Raw genomic sequence first — 22,701 nt, forward strand, 5'->3', positions numbered from 1 at the left:
TATATTATACAAATTAATCGTGATACAATATTAAGAATATTTTCATGAGGTGAAATATGGATGGTCACATTCAACGAAGCTTCACCATTATATATATGTTACAACTTATTTCACTGCTCTCCATTGAATAATTCTGACGATAAATATGATATAGATCTTATCATAAACCTGAAAAAAAGTTTACAGCAACATGAATTACCAGAAATAGAAAGTCATGAAACGTTCGTTAAATAGACGACAATATGCTGAAATGGTATCTTAGTCGCACATCCAATTCCGACGGGGCTGTACTAAAGTCTGCACAAAAAGAAACTCAGCTGTTATAAATACGCCTATAGATTCAGAACTATGAATTGTTTTCACAATATTTAAACATAGTGAGAAGGATGATTTATTTACACGCATTTTGATACCCCATTTGTCCAATGCCGTTCAATATTGACAACACAGCAGAGCTTTTAAAGAAAAATACCCAAATCAAAAAGTTGCAGTTTACAGCCATCAATGGTTATTACACAAAGTAAAGCATGTGGCACGTAAAACCCGCCATTATCTTCGCGCTGACTTCAAATCAATACAAATAGCTGCAACTTTTAAATTCGGGTATTTTTCTTTCAAAACGCTGCTGTGTTCTTAATATTGAACCAAATTGAACAAATGGGGTATCAAACTGCGCGTAAATAAATCCTCCGCCTTTTTATGTTGAAATATTGTGAAAACAATTATCTGTTCTGAAGCTATAGGCGTATTTACAGCTGAGTTTCTTTTTGTGCAGACTTTATAATTATGAGCCATGTGGAGGTTAAATTGAGGGGGAGCAAACATTTGTTGGTATTAAATCCAAAAAGGGGAAGCAGTTTTTGGCATGTCGAAAAAAAGGGGGAGGGGGAGATATTTTTAGCACACATTTACCGGCACCTTAATGAGAGCTATTACAAAAACCTTAGGGAAACAGAAGGTCCCACAGAAACCTTCAAATAATAGTTCCTACTCGCTGCGCTCGCATGATATTATTTAGTCCATTAAGGTTTGAAAATTGGGTTATGAAAAATTTGGCATGTGGAAAGGGGGACAATAATTTTGGCAGGCTTAAAGGGAGGGGGCAAGGAATGTTGGCAGGTTGAGAAGGGGCAAACAATATTTGGCACGCCATTGGAAATTTTCCACCCCTGGCTCATCATTATTGCACAGCCCCTAGCTACTTTTAGTTTGGTCTCCAGGCCAGAAGGAATTGGTTATCAATAAACCTCCTTTTATTTGATGGCGAAAAGAATTGTTCAACTGTGTTTTTTCCTTATAAACTGAGCTCAAAAAGAAACTTATAATTTTTTACAACTTGTTAATCACAAGGTCATATCTTAAAATACTGTCAATCAAAATGAACCAAAATTACACACAGGATTACCTTAATACTCTACTCAAAACACATGTCAGTAACCAACCAGTTGTCCAACTGACACAAGAGCAAAATGCACTGTCATGGGACAGCTTCCTGGACTTCCTTTACTTTCACAGCCCAACATTTGGCACCCAGGACAAAAAATCTGTGAGAATGCATACAAGATCCTTGCACAGATGATAAAACGGTGCTGCTTTCTGCTTTTCATACACTTTTTTCATGAAACAGGGCTGAGCTGTGAATGTGGTCCAGGAAGCTGTCCCATGTCAGTGCATTTTGCTGTTGTGTCAGTTGGACAACTGTTTGGTTACTGACATGTGTTAAGAGTAGAGTATTGAAGTAAATCTGTGTGTAATTTTGGTTCAATTTGATGGACTGGATTTCAAGATATGACCTTGTGAAAAAGTATAAGTTTCTTTTTGAGCTCAGTTTAGATGAAAACAATTACATTATGTTAACATACGTCCATGAAAGACTTTGAGGTTTGATACATAGTTATAAAGTTTGAGAAATGGGTAGAAATAGGATATACTACTGAAAATTTCTTTGTATTTGACCTTTTGTATTTTGTATCTTGACCGGTGCATATTTTGGTTCAAGAAAAGGAATTTGGTGTCGAAATATATTGCAAATGTAACTTACGGAATTTGCTTACAATCAATTATCACTTATTGAAACTTTTACGCCTCAAGAAAAAGTAAAAAGATTTGAATGTCGTCGGAAGTGTATACAACATTCATTAAAACTCATTTTATTCATACGATCGAAATAATAGTCGAACGTACACGCGATGTTCATAACACTGTACGTACATGGCGTGTGGGATGGTCATACCACATCAACATAACCGACTTTAGTTACGATCGACGGAGTGAAACCCATAGGCCACATATGCGCTGGAACTTAATTTGCTTTGTTTTTGTTCGGCTCAAAATTATAAGGGGACATTTCTGAGAGTGGAAACTAACGATTTGTGAAAAAGAAATAAAACACTATTTCTTATGGAAATGTTACAGCGTGGTTTTAACCGCAAATGTATATCCGTGTCATTCAGGTCGCGTTGACTCACATTTTTTTGTTGGCTTTACGTGGTTTTCGCGACCCTTGAGTCACCATCTTCTTCTTCCTAGAACCGCTTTGAGTGTTGATATCCGATTCTGTATATTTAAATCCAGTAAAGACTCGCTTGTACTTGCTCCCAAGCCAATTCTCTTCGTTGATTAATTCCACCGGGATGCGTTTAACCCCTGGACCCTTCGGCGGGTCATATGCAAGATAATGGCCTGAAAAATAAGAAAAAAGTATTGTTTATTTTCTACCAAAATCCTTTTCTGACAATCGCATCCTTTGTAGTGTAGATCATGTTAGTATTTACATGGGTGCGCCTACTATACCTTTTACATGTTTTATCTTATCTTACATTATAACCATGAAAATCTTAGGTGATTCCTTGGAATATACGCTGTCGAAGTTACGTACTAATCGGATTAACTACCATAGCAATAGAGGAATACAATTTTTGAATAGATCGCCCTGCACTACAAGCAAATTGCACTAATCACCTGTGTATGTCTGAATTGAATACAATACCAGTCTTTTCAAAAATACTAATCTTACAGGTGCGAGTGATCAGCCTTTCTTTGACATCTATGGTTCAATGCATAGGTGCCGCGTGAACGTTGTAGTGCTGGGCGATCTATTCAAATATTGCATTCCTCTATTGCTATGGTAATTAATCCTGTGACATCATCACTTCGACAGCGTATAGTTTTCTGACTGGGTACTTTTCAACTCAATATCTCCATCAATATGATCAAATCAGATTGATAAAGTATTTTGGTGCCATGATGAAAGCTGCGAAGTTGTCAATGTTCCAATATCAGGTTACTTACCAGGGTGTTGTATGCTTTCTAACATATAATTGTGTTTGTCTGCACTTGCAGCTGCAACTGCCCTTGGTGGTACTTCACTCGGATCCGGGAATTGCGCCGCAAAAAGTCTAGGATCTGCTCCGATAACATCTTCGATCAGGTTATGTGGTAAAGCCTGTAAGATAACTAACTAACTAACTAACTAACTAACTAACTAACTAACTAACTAACTAACTAACTAACTAACTAACTAACTAACTAACTAACTAACTAACTAACTAACTTCAACTAACTAACTAACTAACTAACTAACTAACTAACTAACTAACTAACTAACTAACTAACTAACTAACTATTATATTATTAAACCATTGCTGTGACGTCAGTCTATTCAATAAACTGTAGATTATTTTCTAAGTGTGGATTCGTACAAAACATCTAATCTACAGTTTATTGAATAGAATTACTGCTGTTTCTAAATTAAATGAAAGGAAAAAGAACATGCTCATGAAAATATTTTTTTTTTAAATGAATGACATTCGAAAATTATGAAACCATTTTATACAGTAAAAATACAATGAATACAGTATTTTATTTGTACATGTACAAAGCGCTGAACTTACGTTTTTCCAAATATATACGAGGGTCATTTAAAAAGTTCTACCTCCATCCTCACATCTCTGTTATCTTACGTGCCAGTAAATTGAAATTACCCGTTTAATAAATCTTGGCTACAAAATAAAAGTATTTGATTAAAATAATTATGATTTTTGGTTGTAAAAGTGTTGGTTAATGCAGATTTGGTATGTCGGAAACGGACTGAAAAAAAAAGGTTAATTTTTATTAAAAAGATTGCCCTCATCTATGTGGAAATCATTACAGGTTTATTTCTGAAAACGATTAAATTGCTTTATTTCTGTTCAAATAATTTAATCATAATGGTTGCAGATAGTATACAGTTTTACTGGGTATTGAGTATTTTGCACAACAAAACCGATACAATGTTCAGAATAGCCTTTATATTGACCTTTTTCCATAGGTTGTTGACTTCGATCGGGTGAGCACTTGTTGGTTCAAGTCGTATTAATTGGCTCACAAGTTAAAATCAAATAAGTCGTATGCACAATTTTTACCTAGCTAGGTATTGTAATCGTTTGGTTCTTCCGCTGGCAACAAACCACTGTAATTTTCCCGTTTTCTTCCGCTGGCAACAAAGTTAGTACGAGGAACCCATACCGTAGTAGCTCTGCACAATAGGTAGATAGATAGGGCATACCGATAAATGATGTGTCTGTTTTGCCCGTTATTTAAGTTTGTGTTGCGAACTACAACAAAGTGAAATTGCACATGTCCAGGGAATGTGTGTATGAGAGGATTGATGGCTAATATGATTTTGGAAGGGCTCAGTGGGAATTGAAAGGTTATTGCAAAAACTTGAATAATAGTGACAGTGATTGGTGTACACTCTAAATTAGAAAGACTTGAAATATTAGTTGAGACTTGTACATTTTTAAGTCTTTAAGATTTATTTTACGCGGGGTTGGATTTAAATTTTACTTTTGGGATCGGGAAATGAAAATCTATTTTTAAATCTTTCGAAAGACTTAAACATTAAACCAATCACAACGCGATGGTGCGTGCACGTGATCAAATCGAAACGTTTTCCTGGACTGCTCAGCCGCCATCTTTCTTTTGCGATTTTGTGTGGTGGCGAGCGAATGAATGAAGTGATATGGACGAATTTGTTTTGCAGAATGGCATCCCAAATGCTGTAATTGCCAATGTCAATGACTATATCTTAATTCCATGAAAAAGCTTACATTGTTGTGCACGAAGGGCCAATGTGAACATTATCTTCAATCGCCAAGGTAGTAGTCTGTGCTTCTGCTGTATAAGCTTACCTATACACATATATAATTTATAAATGGGTAAGCTTATTTCCATGAAGGATCACACTCGGCCACTGCAGTGACACTGGAATTATCATGGCACTGCAGACTATTGCTTGAACTTTATGAAAGAAGTAGTCCTGACTTGGTATTACTTCTGTGAATAGACGTATTACTTGATAAGAAGTCACACAGACTTGTAATTAATATCGATATTTAAATCCCCATAAAGATTTATATTATTTTGAAATAAATCCCAGATATGCTTAAAAGTAAATCTTAAAGGACTTGAATATTAAATCCAATGGACTTGCTGTCACTTGCATTTTTAATCTTTCAAGGATTTGACATTTTAAGTCTAAGGATAGTCTTATTTTTTAATCCAAAGGTTTTGTCACTGATTACAGTCCGCCTTGGATTTAAAAATTAAATCTTTTTAATTTGAAAATAAGTCTTTGAAGTATTAACATTTGCTCTTTGTAAATTTAAACTTTTAATCTGAAAGTTTTATTTTTAAATCCTGTGGGACTGAAATTGATAAAACTTTGTAAAGACTTATTTTAATCCTATATTGATTGGTCCTAACTACAGTCTTTGAAAGTTTTGTAAGTAAGTCTTTTGGATTTGAATTCAAATCCCTGTAATTTAGAGTGTATAGTAAGCAATAGTTAAAATAATGGCAGGTGAAAGCAAAGCTACCAGAGTGTCCTATTTTACATCTCTGTACAGAAAATATGTCAGTTTACAACCATTATTATAATAAATTATACCAGATATAGTACACTCTTAGGGGCATATACCAGTTCATCGACCCATTATGCCTTTAGTGTTATTATGCCTCTGAGCGGAGACAATAAATAAAAAAAAGAACATTTCTGACCAAATTTATGGTCCCCAAGAATTGTCTGGTCAATTATCCTTTTATGATTGAAAGAAAAACACCACATTTTATAAACTCTTGTGATAAGAACGGGGTCACCAGTGAAATTGGTTTTGAAATAGAAACTTAAAACTACACCAACACTCTCGTTTCAGTACCATACCATCTGCACAAGGACATTACTTTGTGAAATTTTTGTAACCAGTTTTAGTTCTGCTGTATTCTGTTCAAGTATCAGTAACTGTTTACATATTTAGTTGATGTAAACTTATTTGTATTTTCTGTGTTTTGTCATCTTGAATGAGCAACAAACAAGGTAAGAAAATAATATCGATTTCATTGTATTAATTTTGTAATTCTAATATTGGGTGGATGACTTAAATTTAGATTAGATCAATACGTGTCGATATTCATAAATATGTCAATTCAACAATTTAAAATGAGTGCTGTAAGTCCAACCATCATAATGTGTGCATCTTTTTACATTTTGTGGTTTAGATATAAAAAATGTTTTAATTAATGCAGCTCCATTTCATATTCTGCTGTATGTATTGTACTGTAATTATTTCAACATTGCTCTGTACACTTAGGTTTTTACCTAGCTGGGGGTTTACAACCCCCAAGCTAGGTCCTGTTTTTCTATCCGATCCTTTCTTTCTTTCTTTCTTTAGGGGTGGTGCAATAATTATGTGTACCCGGGGGGGTGAATTCTCAAAATGGTCTGCCAAAAATCGCTTGCCCCCCCCTTTGGCCGTGCCAAAAAACCTTTTCCCCCCCCCTTTCGACGTGCCAAAAAACCTTTGCCCCCTCTTTTGATGTGCCAAAAAATCTTTGCCCCCCCCTTACACATGCAAGATTTGGGGAACCCGAATTTAAAACCTTAAATTGTCTTAACATCTAATGCGAGCGCAGCGAGCAGGAAATTTTGCATATTTGAACGTGTTCGTAACGTTTTCCTACGCCTTTTTAGGGCGTAATATAGAAACGGTGCCCAAAATATCTGTGCCAAAATTGCTTGCCCCCCCTTTCGACCTGCCAAAAATGCTTGCCCCCCTTTTGGCCTGCCCAAAATCTTTGCCCCCCTATAATTCAGCCCCGGGGTACACACAATTATTGCACCACCCCTTACCTAGCTGGGGTATTCTAATGCTATCCGATTCTGCTTTCTTCAGGAAATTTCAAAATGCTTCTCCTCCAGGTTACATCCTACAATTACGTATCTTGCACATATGTATCAGCTATATCCAGTGCCCTTAAGGTGCAAACAGAATTGGGGTCAAAGGTCATTAAGGGGGAATTTCCGGTATATAACCAAATACCTTCGAAATGCTCCTTCTGCCACATATTACATAGCACAATGACGTCACTTACACATGTGCATCGGCTTTACCCAGTGTCCATAACTTGCACACGGAATTGGGGTCAAAGGTCATTAAAGACCCATTCATGGATCCCAGCGAAAGTGTAAAAATTTAAAATTGTTCATAAATTGCTTAAAAGGGAAGGATAAGTTATTCAAATTAAGGGGTCAGGTCAAAGGTCATACAGAGGTCAAATTTTAGAAATGCTTTTCCTGGACAACTTTAAGGGGTACGGGCTCAAACTTGGTGACAACAAACTTAATGATCAAAGGAACATTTGAAACACTTTGCAGGGGTCAGGTCAAAGGTTAACTGGGGTCAAATCTTATAATTTCATTTTCTGGATATCTGTAAGGGGTACGGGGCTCAAACTCAGTGACAACAAATCTCATGACCATGGGGAACATTTTGCAATGGTCAGGTCAAAGGTCATGCAGAGGTCAAATTTATTTTTGAAATGCATTTTCTTGACATCTGTAAGGGGTACGGGGCTCAAACTATGTGACAACAAACTTACTGACCAGGGGAACACTTTGGAACACTGTGCAGGGATCAGGTCAAAGGTTATCTGGGGTCAAATCTTAGAATTATATTTTCTGGACATTTGTAAGGAGTACAAGACTCAAATTCGTGACAACAAACCTCATGACCAGGGGAACATTTTTGGAACATCTTTCAGGGGTCAGATACCTCCAAAATACTAACATGCCCCAGCTAGGTTTGTGGTCTATGACCACCATTTGCCTCTAGTTGTATTTTGTAAGTATATACAAGGTTATTAACAAACTGTTCATCTTATTTCCACGTCAAGATGCATCAATTGCTTAAAATAAGGACGTAATTGCGAATTACCCTTAAACATGGTCCAGTCGAGATCTGGCAAATTTCACTAATATTTGTGCGTCTGTTGAACCCTTTGATGTTTTCTTCTCATAAAAACATGCTTTATTTTATTTTGTCACAAGGCATGTCAGGGAGCTTAAATAGGTCCAAAATATTTATCCTGAGTAAGCAGTTGGACAACCGCATCTTAAAAATATTTTTATGGAGATTATCCAAAGCTACAATATGATGCTTACTAAACTTTCGGCTACAGTTTTTAACCGTTTCCGACGTACCAAATCTGTATTAACTTTAGCCAACATATCTACACAACCAAAATTCACATTTTCATCAAATTACCTCTAGATTTAAGAGTATAAGCATGGCTAATTTCAATATCCTGACACGTAAGATAACAGAGTTGTGATGATGGAGGTAGAACTTTTAGAATGACCCTCGTATAAGAGGCCTACAGAGTCTTTATTGTATACAAAATTGTAGGCCTATTAGTAATGTAAAATAACAACGCAAATTTTGCATTTTGAGTGCAACTCGGCCATGTGACTTTATTACTTTCATTTGTGTCATAAATGTATAATTCCGCTAAGATTTGTTATAATTATAGACCTATATTTTTTATCTATTCATTTTAATTAAAAATATTTCATCTTTTGTCGGGTTTTTTCTTTTCTGTTCTTTTTTCTCTTTCTTCCTTTTCTTTTCAGTCGCTTACGCGTATACAACAGTTTCAATCGTCTTTGGACCACCTTTTTAAATCATAGATCAATGGACATCAAATGTGATACTTTTAGTTAGTATTAACATTTGGTTAATGGCGCCATTTTGAATATTTTGGGCATCTATGTTCCATTTATAAGTAATTATATGTGACCTGATTTAAGTTAATGAGACACTTTGATATATAAGCACAAATGTGAAACAAGGTCAAAATTGATAAAATGTTGACAGCAAAATGATCTTTAATCATTCACAACTTTTGATAGGAATACCGTAGCATGTTGATTTTGGTATCAAAATGTTCATTATTTAATACAGATAACAACAATATGAATATCTCAATTGTGTAATTTCCCTCATTCCGCCTCATTTACTCATGCTAAGGGCCCAACTCCAGCTCGTATTAAGACCTGTACCGTTGTCCTGGAAACATATATAATTTCGAATATATGTAATATTGTATGTTCATGTATTAAAGGTCCCCTGAAGACGAAAACATTCTGTCTATAAAACTTTTCCTAATATTAAGTTTTTTCTTAATATCTCAAAAACAGTTTTGATGGAGTTGGGCCCTTCTTCCACTCAGGTATTCAATTGTAAACTGATTCCACGATAGAAGAAGCTGGTTTATTCTTTCTATCTTTTCTTTATTTTTTCTCAAGTTATTTGTCTTTTGTCCTGTTTAATCTAAAAGCAAAATGAATAAAAAAAATAAATAAAAAAAAAAAGCTGGTTTAGCTGAGTGGCATAGCTCCATACTCAGTCAGTTTTACTGAAAATGAGTGACTTAAAGTTTCTTAGCTTCAGCGACGAAGCGTCATATATGACCCCCCCCACCACCGAAATGGCAATTTAAATTAAAAAAATATAGCAGTTCTGCCTCGGAACTAAACCTAGTATAAAATTTGACCCAATGTGAGTAAATGAGGCGAATTGCGGTAAACACCATGTGACCCGATATAAGTAAATGAGGCGGAATGCGAAAAAAGTCATTTTGATATATAAGCACAAATGTGAAACAGGTCAAAATTTATAAATGTTGGCAACAAAATGATCTTTAATCATTCATAACTTTTGATAGGAATACTGAAGTATGTTAATTTTGGTATCAAAATGTTCATTATTTAATACAGATTACAAAAATATTAAAATCTCAATTTTGATATTTCCCTCAAAGTGTCTCATTTACTCATGCTGGGTCACATTGTGCTATTTTGTGCTTATGCTATTTTGTGCTATTATTGTGACACGGCGACCTTAGATTTAAAACAAAAATTAAGTCCCATGAGCTGGGGTGGTGGTAGATATTGATGAGAAAGTAAAATCCTGAAAATTTGAGCTTCATACGCTATTTCGTTTTCCCGTGGCATCAATTTGAAATTTAGGGGGATCAGCGTAAAAATGTGTCGCAATGCGAAAGACGATGTTTTTCATCCATTCGAGGTCCATAAATGTATAAAGGGAACCCCCTACAACTTTAAAAAGTATGTATCCTGGGCAGGGATGCAAATTGTGCGGGAGCGGGGAGCACCGCTCCTAGGAAATGACAGTCAAAATTGAGGAAATAAAGCTTTGAGAAGAAAAAAGAAAGAGGAAAAAAAAGAGGAAGGGAGAAGAAAAAGTAAAGAGGAGAGGAAGAGGGAAAGAGGAAAGAAGAAGAAGAAAAAGAAGAAGAAGAAGAAGAAGAAGAAGAGGAGGAGGAGGAGGAGGAGGAGGTAGAAGAGGGAAACGATCTCAGCAAAAGATGATAAGTAATAGGTGAAGCAGTGAAGCTGCTGAATGGAAGAGAGGAAGACACTTGTGCAAAATATTGAGGAATTCACATCAAGAAATAAGAGCTTTAAGTATTAAAAGAAGAGGAAGGTGTTGGTGTTAGAATATGGATATGAATAACAATGCATATTTGAGGAAATTTACAATTTATCATCAGGAGGTATTCAATTTAATGGGAAAAAAAAGAAGTTGGGTGAAGGCAGGTGGTAATAGGGCACATATCTGAGGAAGTTTATAAAGTGAAGGCAATGAGGATTGTATGGAAAAGTCATAAAGGAATTCAATGTATCAATACTAAAAAATCAGAAGTGCCAGTGAGAAGATGACGACCTGGAAAATCGTGAGGGAATTTTAAAGAACATAAATCACTGTACAAGTTGTAAAGGATAGTGAAATGGACTCATCAACATTAAGAGGTAAACATAAAAAGGCAGTAACCAAACATGGTCACACAGATATGGAGATACAGGGGGTCAGCAAGTGGCTCCTATACTGACCAGCACGATTTGAGGAAATTAAAGGAAACAAATAGAGAGGGTCAAATCAATCAAACATGATAATTCAAATTTGATTCCTATTGATGCAAAAATTGAGGACGTTAAAACTAAGGGCATGCTGCAAACAGATGCCAGTGCTAAGCAAATAATTGAATCTTTGTACCATGGAGTACCGTAACTTTGGGCACTTTTTAAACCACTGCTTCCAAACAAAACAAATTGTATTTCTAATTATCTCTTTTTTGTGACATTAGGGCTCCCTTCTTCACTTTGAAGTTGAAAAAAAAATTTAAATATTTTTTTAAGAGTGCCCTAGGGGTTAAAAATAGCCTGACCAAAGTTACCCCGCATTTGGGGCAACTTTGGACAGAGTATTAGGCTACATTCCACGAAGAAAAAAAAATCAAAAAATATATATATGGGCAAGTTGTTGTTTTTTGTGACATTTGACCCCTTGCAAAATTAATCAAGCAAACATCCTTGCTCACAAATATCGATTTTTATTTTTCTGAAAAAATGTAAAAAATGCTCATTTTGGTCAAAAATCCTGATTTTTTCATAAATTTCGAGGAAATTGGACATGAGTGAGTATTATTTCTTCCAAATATATTTCTTAACAGATTGACACCAAATATGACTAAAAACAATATTGCTGTACGAAAATATGACCATTTAAAAAATATATTCGACTGACCAAAGTTACCCCGCTGACCGAACTTACCCCATTTATGATATTTCAAATGATATTGTTAAAGAACACTCAGACAAAGAAAGAGGTGGGAATTTCAGAAGGGGCAGAGTGACAAAAATGAAAGAGAAAAGGGCTTCCTCTGACAAAAAATGAAAGAGAAAATCATATGGAGGGGCAAAGGAAAAGAATAGAAAGTAGCCAATCATTGGCCAAACTAGTATAAAATAACCTATTTTTTGCGCGCTACGCGCGCACACTTTCCCCAATAAAGCCCTCTTTGAAAGTTCGAACATTTTACACGTAGTCTCTTTAAAAAAACATCCTATGTAAAGTTACCATTATCATCTTTCGAAGTGCAGAACAAACCTATTTTATGTCTAGTATGATTGAGGAAATCTTGAGCCTAAAAACTTTGCTCCTGAGGAAGAAATCACAATTTGCACCCCTGATCCTGGGGTACTTAATTGTGTAGAGTTCAAATCTGGCATCAGAAAACTTGTAACTCCTTTACTTTAAAAGATATAGGGCCCTCAAAATGCAACTTTGTCCATCCAGAACCAACATTGGGGGGTCAGAACTCCAAAAGTAAAAATAATTTTTTGTCCATTTTTTTGCCAGTCGGAACCCTTTAGTAGGACATTACTCTTATCCAATATTGAGTCAATTAGAATAATTTTAGCTGAGATATTACCCATGCAAAACTCCAATAGTACATTTTTTTTATTTTTTTTCCCCCCTGAAAACCAATGTCAGACAATTTGCCCCACCATCAACTTTAGGTATGTTGAAAATATGTTCTTGGACAACATTTCTGAGAAATAGTGGCTTGGGGTATTGATGACTTTGCATTAAAAACATCAGTTAGGCTTGCCTCTTACATAGGAGTCATTCCAGCCATATCAACAAAAAGGGTTGGTTGGTCAGTGGTCATCCCCTCAAATTTTGCTGAAAATCATTTCTAGCATACCTCTATAAGCATAATGAACACATGGAAAAAATGAATGCTCAACTCCAAGTGGTTTGGGAGATATGGCTTGTCAAAATTTGGCCCAGACCCCCACTTTTTGCTCTCTCGAGTCATGTCGTTGAATTAGTAGCGTTTTGGGACACTCTTGTTTTGACTTTGAAAAATGATATTATGCTGAAAAGTACTAACTGGGGTAACTTTTACCCAGAAAAACAGAATCTGGCCTCAGAAATAGTGTATCTTATCTACTTAAAAAGTTATGGGTAACCCCAGTTTACCCCACTCCCCCTAGGAGGATTTTTGGAATCAGGTATTTTTGAGACCCTAATGAATTGAGGTTTTGAAATCCGCTTGCCTGCACATTGGCCAGCGGTGAGTGAGGCGGTGAGGGCGCTTTTTTTTTCAAAATGGCCGGCAAAATCACAAAAATCAACATAACTAGGCCAGTGAAGCTCCTAGCAGCATAATTATGATGTCTACACCCATGTTTTCAGGGTCAAGGAATCCAGTAGTATCACCTACAACAACATGGGACCTAAATTTCCAAGATGGCTGCCAAAATTTCAAAATGGCCGACATTGAAAATGAAAAATTACCTATATCTCATTCCTTGAAGTTCCTGCAAGCATAATTTTGATGTCTATACCCATGTTTACAGGGTCAAGGAGTCCAATAAAATCACTAAGAACAGCCCAGGACACAAAGTTCCAAGATGGCTGCCACTGAAATTCAAAATGGCTGCCATTTAAATCAATTTGGCCTATATCTCAGTCGTTGAAGCTCTAAGGAGCATGTCTCTGATGTATACCGTGTTGTTGGGATCAAGGATTCCAGCAAATACATTGAGGTTTTGAAATCCGTTTGACTTCACATTGGCCAACGGTGGGTTAGGCTGTGAGGGCGGTTTTTCAAAATGGCATCAATAATGACACCATAAATAATCAACGACATGTCTATTGCCTAAACACAAGAAGTGTCAAAGCCTACTCCTGATAAACATGTCGACTGCTAAGTGCCAGAAGTGGGTAAGTGCAATAGCTTGCCTGTGAACATTTGGCAATATATTGTATATTGTACTCACATACACATGGCAGCTACACATGGCAGCTATTGCACGTATCCACTTGGGCACTGAACAGTCGATGTTCCAACTCCAAAATCAACAAGTAATCTAATCATATTCAGTAACTATATTTGTAAAAGGATTAATTCCAGGAGTTTCTTCAGACGAAAAAAAATGAAACGCTAGCTAAGAGTAGCTTGATGACGTAGCTCCCAGTTGCTGATTGGTGCTGGTTTTACTGTACTGGTGATACTGGTGTTGATTAAGTAGCTCCCAATTGCTGGTTGTTGTTAGGTATTCAGATATTGGTGTTAATAAAGTAGCTACCAACTGCTGATTGGTACTGGGGTATCGATCTACTGCTGGTATTGCTAATGATAAAGTAGCTACCAATTGCTGATTGTTGCAGGGTTTTGCTATCTACTGTTGATATTGGCGTTGATGAAGTAACTTCCAATTGCTAATTGGTGTTGATGAAGCAGCTTTCAATTAAATTAAGTGTTCATTAAGTAGCCATCTACTGCTAATATTGGTGTTAAAGTGGTAGCTACCAATTGCTACTTGTTGCCGTGTTAACCATCTACTGTATGCTGATATTGGTGTTGATGAAGTAGCTTCCTTTTGCTCATTGTGATGATGAAGTAGCTTTCAATTGTTCATTGTCGCTAAAGCTACCTACTGCTGATATTGGTGTTGATGAATAAGTTTTCAAATGTTCATTGGCTCTAATATAGCCACCTACTGCTGATATTGGTCTTGAAGAAGTAGCTTCATACTGCTGATTGATGCTGGGTTAGCTATCTACTGCTGATATTGTTATATGAAGTAGCTTACAACTACTGATTGTTGTTGATGATGTAGCCTTCAATAATATTGTTCATTGGCGCTAAGGTAGCTATCTACTGCTGATATTGGTGTTGATATAGTAGCTTCCAATTGCCGATTGTTGCTAAGCTTGCTTTTAACTGCTGATATCCGTCTTGGTGAAGCCCTATTGCTTATTGGTGCTGGGTTAGCCATCTATCACCAATCTTAGCAGCAATGAACAATTAAAGCTTCTTCATCAACACCAATCAGCAATATGTATTTACTTCTTCAACACCAATATCAGATAGCTAAACCAGCAATCAGCAATTGGAAGCTACTTCATCAACAACAATATCAGCAGTAGATATGCCAAAACCTGTCAACAATAGGGAGCTACCTCATAAACGCCATTGGCACCAGCAGGCAATGATAGATGGCTAACCCAGCACCAATCAGCAATAGGGCTTCACCAACACGGATATCAGCAGTTGAAAGCAAGCTTAGCAACAATCAGCAATTGGAAGCTACTTCATCAACACCAATATCAGTAGTGGACAGCTACATTAGCAACGATCGGCAATTGGGAGCTACTGTATCAACACCAATATCAGCAGTAGATAGCTACCTTAGCGCCAATGAACAATTGAAAGCTACTTCATCAACAACAATCAGCAATTGGAAGCTATTTCATATACCAATATCAGCAATAGATAGCAAACCCAGCATCAATCAGCAGTATGAAGTTACTTCTTCAAGACCAATATCAGCAGTAGGTGGCTATATTAGAGCCAATGAACATTTGAAAACTTATTCATCAACACCAATATCAGCAGTAGGTAGCTACCTTAGCGCCAATGAACAATTGAAAGCTACTTCATCAACACAATGAGCAAAAGGAATCTACTTCATCAACACCAATATCAGCATACAGTAGATGGTTAACACGGCAACAAGTAGCAATTGGTAGCTACCGCTTCAACACCAATATTAGCAGTAGATGGCTACCTTAGTGCCAATGAACACTTACTTTAATTGAAAGCTGCTTCATCAACACCAATTAGCAATTGGAAGTTACTTCACCAACGCCAATATCAACAGTAGGTAGCTAAACCCTGCAACAATCAGCAATTGGTACATGTAGCTACTTTATCATCAGCAATACCAGCAGTAGATCGATACCCCAGTACCAATCAGCAGTTGGTAGCTACTTTATTAACACCAATATCTGAATACCTAACAACAACCAGCAATTGGGAGCTACTTAATCAACACCAGTATCACCAATACAGTAAACCCAGCACCAATCAGCAACTGGGAGCTACGTCATCAAGCTACTCTTAGCTAGCGTTTCATTTTTTTTTTCGTCTGAAGAAACTCCTGGAATCAATCCTTTTACAAATATAGTTACTGAATATGATTAGATTACTTGTTGATTTTGGAGTTGGAACATCGACTGTTCAGTGCCCAAGTGGGTACGTGCAATAGCTGTCATGTGTAGCTGACATGTGTATGTGAGTACAATATACAATATATTGCCAAATGTTCACAGGCAAGCTATTGCACTTACCCACTTCTGGCACTTAGCAGTCGACATGTTTATCAGGAGTAGGCTTTGATACTTCTTGTGTTTAGGCAATAGACATGTCGTTGATTATTTATGGTGTCATTATTGATGCCATTTTGAAAACCACCCTCACAGCCTAACCCACCGTTGGCCAATGTGAAGGCAAACGAATTTCAAAACCTCAATGTATTTGCTGGAATCCTTGATCCCAACAACACGGTATACATCAGAGACATGTTCCTTAGAGCTTTAACGACTGAGATATAGGCCAAATTGATTTAAATGGCAGCCATTTTGAATTTCAGTGGCAGCCATCTTGGAACTTTGTGTCCTGGGCTGTTCTTAGTGATTTTATTGGACTCCTTGACCCTGTAAACATGGGTATAGACATCAAAGTTATGCTTGCAGGAACTTCAAGGACTGAGATATAGGTAATTTTTCATTTTCAATGTCGGCCATTTTGAAATTTTGGCAGCCATCTTGGAAATTTAGGTCCCATGTTGTTGTAGGTGATACTACTGGATTCCTTGACCCTTAAAACATGGGTGTAGACATCATAATTATGCTGCTAGGAGCTTCACTGGCCTAGTTATATTGATTTTTGTGATTTTGGCGGACATTTTGAAAAAAGCGCCCTCACCGCCTCACTCACCGCTGGCCAATATGCAGGCAAGCGGATTTCAAAACCTCAATTCATTAGGGTCTCAAAAATACCTGATTCCAAAAATCCTCCTAGGGGGAGGGGGGTTGGCATAGCCCACAGTCTATATGTGCAGAAAACCTCTTACATGGGAAATTTAAGAGGTCATTGCACTTTAAATGTCCTTGCCCAAAAACGACTTTACCCACACACATTATTTTTTGTCATCTTATTGTGAACATAATGGGTCAGTTTTTGAGTAAGAATGTTTAAGTAATAGACCCACACTTTTCAGGAAATTATAAGTTTTATGTCAGGTCAAAATGAGGGTTGAAACATTGTTAAATCTCATTGATATTGATTTTGTGTGATAGATAATTTTAGTATCTTTCATTAGACACCAAAAATGTGAAATTCGAGGCTGTTGTTAATAAATGGCATGCATAAAACGAATTATACAGGAAAACGGGTCAAATTTGAGGTCATTGACCTCTGATGTCACGCTCCACCGCTCACGACACTCAAGACTTCACTTTTCAGATGTCCCATGGGATGTTCTATCCAATTATCATAACAAGACACCTGGTCATTTTTGTCAAAGAAATTCCTGCTATCTCTTGGACCATATCTTTCAAGTAATTTTTACTAAAATTCACTATTTTAGCCGCCATTTTGAATTTTGGACCATAGGGCAACTATTTTGGATTTTGTAAACTAGCTGAATGACTTTGTCATGTCCCCAAACATATAACTGGACACGAAAACCACCACCATCAGCCTGAGAATGCCGTTCAAATGATACAGACTAATATTCAACTTTTTGACCGCCATTTTGATTTTTTTGGGCATAGGGCAGCCATTTTGCAGTTTTAAAAACTATATAAATGACTGTTTCATGTCCGCAAACTTATACCTACACCCAAATCACGACCATCGGCCCGAGAGCGCCGTTCAAATAAGTTTTCGGCATTTTGGCGGCCATTTTGATTTTTTTGTATAAGGCAACCATTTAGGATTTTGATAAACTATGTAAATGACTTTTTCATGTCCACAGACATATTCATAGACACTCAAATCACCACCATCGGCCTGAAAAGGCCGTTCAAATAAGTTTGCCTAAAATTCACCATTTTGGCCGCCATTTTGAATTTTGGAACATAAGAAAGCCATTTTGGATTACGTAAACTGTCTAAATGACTTTCTCATGTCCATAAACATATATTTAGACACCAAAATCACCACCATTGGCCTTAGAATGCCCCCCCCCCCTCGTAGGGGCACCCCCGGAAAAAGCACTTTGGCACATTTTTAAATAAAGTGGACTACGGGAACGTGTTCTACGTAAAATTTCAATCTAGAAACCGTATCAAATATAAAGTGAACACTATTTCCCATCCGCGCGTGAATGAGAGCCCAACTATAACAAGAAAGAAAGAACAGTTTACCACCCAAAGTGTTACAATTAAACAAGACAACAAATAAACACAAATCCCGACCGGCACACAACCCAACTTGAAAAATAGCAAGGGAATGTGCCGGCATGGGGATCGACCCCAAGACCTTCCGATCTCTAGACGGACGCATTATCCAATAGGCTACCAGCTTCCACTGATACCTTTAAACAGGTTTTCTTATGTGCATGAAAAGCATAATGTTAACACCAGACAAGCTGCGTCAAATTTATTGGCTCTACCGCCTTGCACAAAATTATTTATGACACTGGATACTCTAAATCATCTTTTTCGTACAGTGGGGTTGAGGTTTGGAATAAGCTGAGTAATGATGTAAGAAGTTCTCCACATGTGCAGACTTTCAAGCAAAGATTCAAGTCTTAAAATTTGCATTTCTGTATTTTAATTTTGTATCTAATAGTTGTATATTTCCCAGCAAACACAAAAACGTTTTTAAAACGTTTTAAATAAGTTGTATTTTGGCTTTTGGTTTAGGTAAAAACGTTTTAATGACATTAAAATGTCGGGTTATATAAAGGTCATGATAACGTTTTAAAACGTTTTGTATGAAAACACACTACAACAATATTTTTAAATGTTTTCAAAAATGTTATTGTAAACTATTTGTGCAAACATTTTTGACAAATATTGTGTCAATACTTAAATAACATTATGTTAAAATATTTGAACCCAGCAAACACGGAAATATTCTTAAAATGGTTTTTTTTTCAAAACCTTTTAATAACATTTAAATGTCGGGTTATATAAATGTCATGAAAACGTTTTTAAAACGTTATTGAAAATATTTTGGGCAAACATTTTTCGCAAAATATTTGTTCAACCCCAAAATAACATTCTGTTTAGAATGTTTTGTATCAAGTTTTCAAGAATGTTTTTGGAATGTTATTAAAACGTTTTTATACCCTTTATATAACCCGACATTTAACGTTTTTGTAATTTTTTTTTTTTTTTTTTGCTGAGCAGTAGATTAACAAAAAATGTTTTTTTACGGTTATGAAAACGTTTTATACTCTTATATCCTTCATATAACCCGACATTTAAACGTTTTCTGACAACCTTTTACAACCTTTTGCGAATGAATGTCGAAAACGTTTTGTGTTTGCTGGGTTTATATAAATTGCATGTTGATAATTGTTGCCTTTTAATGTTATGTAAATGTATCGCAGGGCCCCATGTTAACCCAGCTATTTGGCTGAATTGGGCTACCCTGGATAAATATGAATAAAATAAATAAAATAAATAAATAAATAATGATAAACGGTGGTTAAAACTGGGTATAATATTGTGAGCAGTCGAGGTATACAATACACACAAACAAATATTACGCAAGTACACAAGTGAAGGAGATCATTAATGATGCTTAATCGTTTCCCTAGTATAATATAAGTAAAGTAGCTAATGGGGCTACATGTACGCATCCTGCACAAGAACAAAATAATGGGGAACGACTGCTCGCTACAAGAGGAAGCTTAATATGATTAATAATAAAGGTCGTGGGTTCGATTATTATTATGTATTAGCTGGCCTATCGTATAACATGCATTATTGCACGGAGCATCACGCAGCTGGGACGTATAAGACGTACGACTAATAGCGATGTGCACCAATTCATACGTCACTGATTCAATGATACAATTACACATGAGACGTGTACAGTACACGATCGGTGAACTCTGAATAAAACCGGCGATCTCCGGATTTTAATATAAAAACTTCAATTTTACCGTAATTAAAGCACTTCAGGCTTAGTCTTCACGTGGTGTTTTAGCCCAATGGGCATTACAATCATGCAAAACTAGAAATTCGAGAAAAATTGAGGGCGTCGCTGTGGATCAAATCACACATTATGGCTTTAAGTTGGGCATTGTTTGTAACCACTCACCCGACATTGCCCTTATGAACTCTAACCCTCCTGGTTTGATATTTTCCTTCAGGTGATTTAATATTTGAGGGGGATCTGAGTTCATATTTTACTAATTGATTCAGGCGGCGAATGGCATGATCGAGCCGGCAACTTGTGAAACCGCCCGGCCGTATATATGGCATTTTCCATATAGGCCTACTTGGTTAGTTTTGTGGGGTTCATTATCGAACCCCAACGGTTTTAGCTTGTATTTATATTATTTATTAACATAGGCCTATGTGTTTGTGATATTTCAAGCGTTTTAAAATTTCAAAATAATCCCATTCAATTACACGGTTGACGATGAAATTTACTGAATTTAGAGAAATGCACGGCGACCACCACCTGAATTGATTTGTCTGTTATAAATAACGCCCCCTGGAATCAAACACCTGGAATAAAACAGCAAGTATACCTTCAGAGTAACAAAGAAGCTAAAACTCACCAACATATCCAGCTCCGATGAAGTCACTGCTGCTAAACAATCCTCAGCCTCCGGATTGTGCTTACAGGCCTGAAGATGCATAATTGCTTCCCCGTTGTTTCCTTGAAGGGGGGTCGAGGTTTGAAATCGATATGTCGAGAAATTGCTCGTGTCTGAAAATAATTCAGCGAAATCGTAACAGTGGCGAAGCTAGAGGTGATGCCCCCCCCAAAAAATAACTTCACAATAATCTAAAATCAAACATTTGCAGCCAATTTTAGCCCCCCCTTACAAAGACATTCTTTCCAAAATCAAGACTATGTGCTTTAGACAAGTATCAGGAGCATGACAAAAAGGAAAAAATCGTCGAATTTAATGTTTTTCTTCGATCATGAAGATTCTAAGATTATCCAATAAAACAGGTTTATCAATTTTGTTTAAGGTTCATAATAAAATTATAGAGGGTACTTTCCTTTGCTTGGGGTACGGGTACGGGAATTTCACCCCTTAAAAAGGCTATAATTAATGTGTGGGTCGAGTGACCCGATCAAGCAAAATCGGACAACGATTTTGTAAAAAGTTAATTTTCAGATTTTTGTATCATAGACCTAATAAAGAACTTTCAATCAGTTTTAATTTGATGCAAATACCATCAAAATATGAATAAGAAAACCAAGTAGACCTAATAATGTATAAATAACTTCAAGAGCATAAGGATTTGCAACTCGTAACTCAAGCACAACTTATATCCTTATTTTGCTTGACCAAGTCACAAAAGTAAAAGGAAACCTTACCTGGGAAATTACCACCCTGAGCAGGTTGAAGCACCCAGTTTCCATATCTCCTGGACAGGAACCATTGACCGTTAGACGGGCCCAATTCAGCATACCAACGTAATTGCACTGGGTTATCTGTGTTCCAACACTGGTACTCTACCTATTTCAAAAAGGAATTGTGTCATATATTCAATTTACTCACTTACTTTACCTTTTGGTCTTAAATGGGCATATCTTGAAATGCCACGAAGGTATAACCCTCCAAGTGGTGTCAAATGAAGGAGAAAAAAGTATGAAATACAATATAAAAAAAACACCGGTGGTTCTACTCCAAATACTTTGTGAAAAAAGACTAAAATAATGTGTACATTTGGATAAAAGGTCCCAAAATGGGATAAAAGGTCCCAAAATGGGCTGAGGATTATTAAAAGTGCAGAAATTTTGACTTTATAAAAGGAGGACTTCAGGTAAAAAGAAAACGTGGCATCCCTGATTACCGAAAATTACTGGGGAGTAGTAATTACCAGTAAATAACCTGGATTTTCATAATTTCTTATCAAATAATTTCAACACAATTTATGTCACTCATCCAAAACAGGTAAAGTTAAATATATATTTCTTTAATCTGCGTGCGAGTGAGATGTGTCTGTGACAAGAAGTTAGTAAAAATTCAAAACATTGTGAATTTTGTTCATTTTGAACAATTCCAAGTAAAAACGAAGTTGGTTTACTCACGTTTTAGTGACGTTTCACCACTACACTAGTGGCTTCTTCAGACTAGCAACTCATCACATCTGACTGCTTGCTTTTATAGGCAACAGGAAGCACCGTAGAGGGCGTGATGAGTTGGTCAAAGATGTTGTTGAGTGAGTAGGCCCCCTCGTCCTTGTTTAGAGTGTCTTGTCCTTTTCGGCGACAATCTTTGACCAACTCATCACGCCCTCTACGGTGCTTCCTGTTGCCTATAAAAGCAAGCAGTCAGATGTGATGAGTTGCCAGTCTGAAGAAGCCACTAGTGTAGTGGTGAAACGTCACTAAAACGTGAGCAAACCAACTTCGTTTTTACTTGGAATTGTTCAAAATGAACAAATTCACAGTTGATATCAACATTCCTAATGAACTTGTTCAAAAAAAAAAAAATCAAAACATTATTTCATCACTGTA

The 22,701-nt window shown here is 36.5% G+C and overlaps 1 protein-coding gene across 1 annotated transcript; it reads right to left on the reverse strand.

Moving 5' to 3' along the window:
- Nucleotides 1–2,230: 2,230 nt before the first annotated feature.
- LOC140168970 (uncharacterized) lies at nucleotides 2,231–20,914 on the reverse strand. Its single transcript, XM_072192277.1, has 3 exons — nucleotides 20,783–20,914; nucleotides 3,292–3,445; nucleotides 2,231–2,682 (listed from the first exon to the last, which is right to left on the reverse strand). The coding sequence occupies exons 1-3, from the start codon at nucleotides 20,861–20,863 to the stop codon at nucleotides 2,465–2,467; spliced, it is 453 nt and encodes a 150-aa protein (XP_072048378.1). The 5' UTR covers nucleotides 20,864–20,914; the 3' UTR covers nucleotides 2,231–2,464.
- Between the last annotated feature and the right edge of the window lie 1,787 nt (nucleotides 20,915–22,701).

The sequence above is a fragment of the Amphiura filiformis genome, chromosome 14, assembly GCF_039555335.1.
Source record: "Amphiura filiformis chromosome 14, Afil_fr2py, whole genome shotgun sequence".
NCBI lineage: Eukaryota > Metazoa > Echinodermata > Ophiuroidea > Amphilepidida > Amphiuridae > Amphiura > Amphiura filiformis.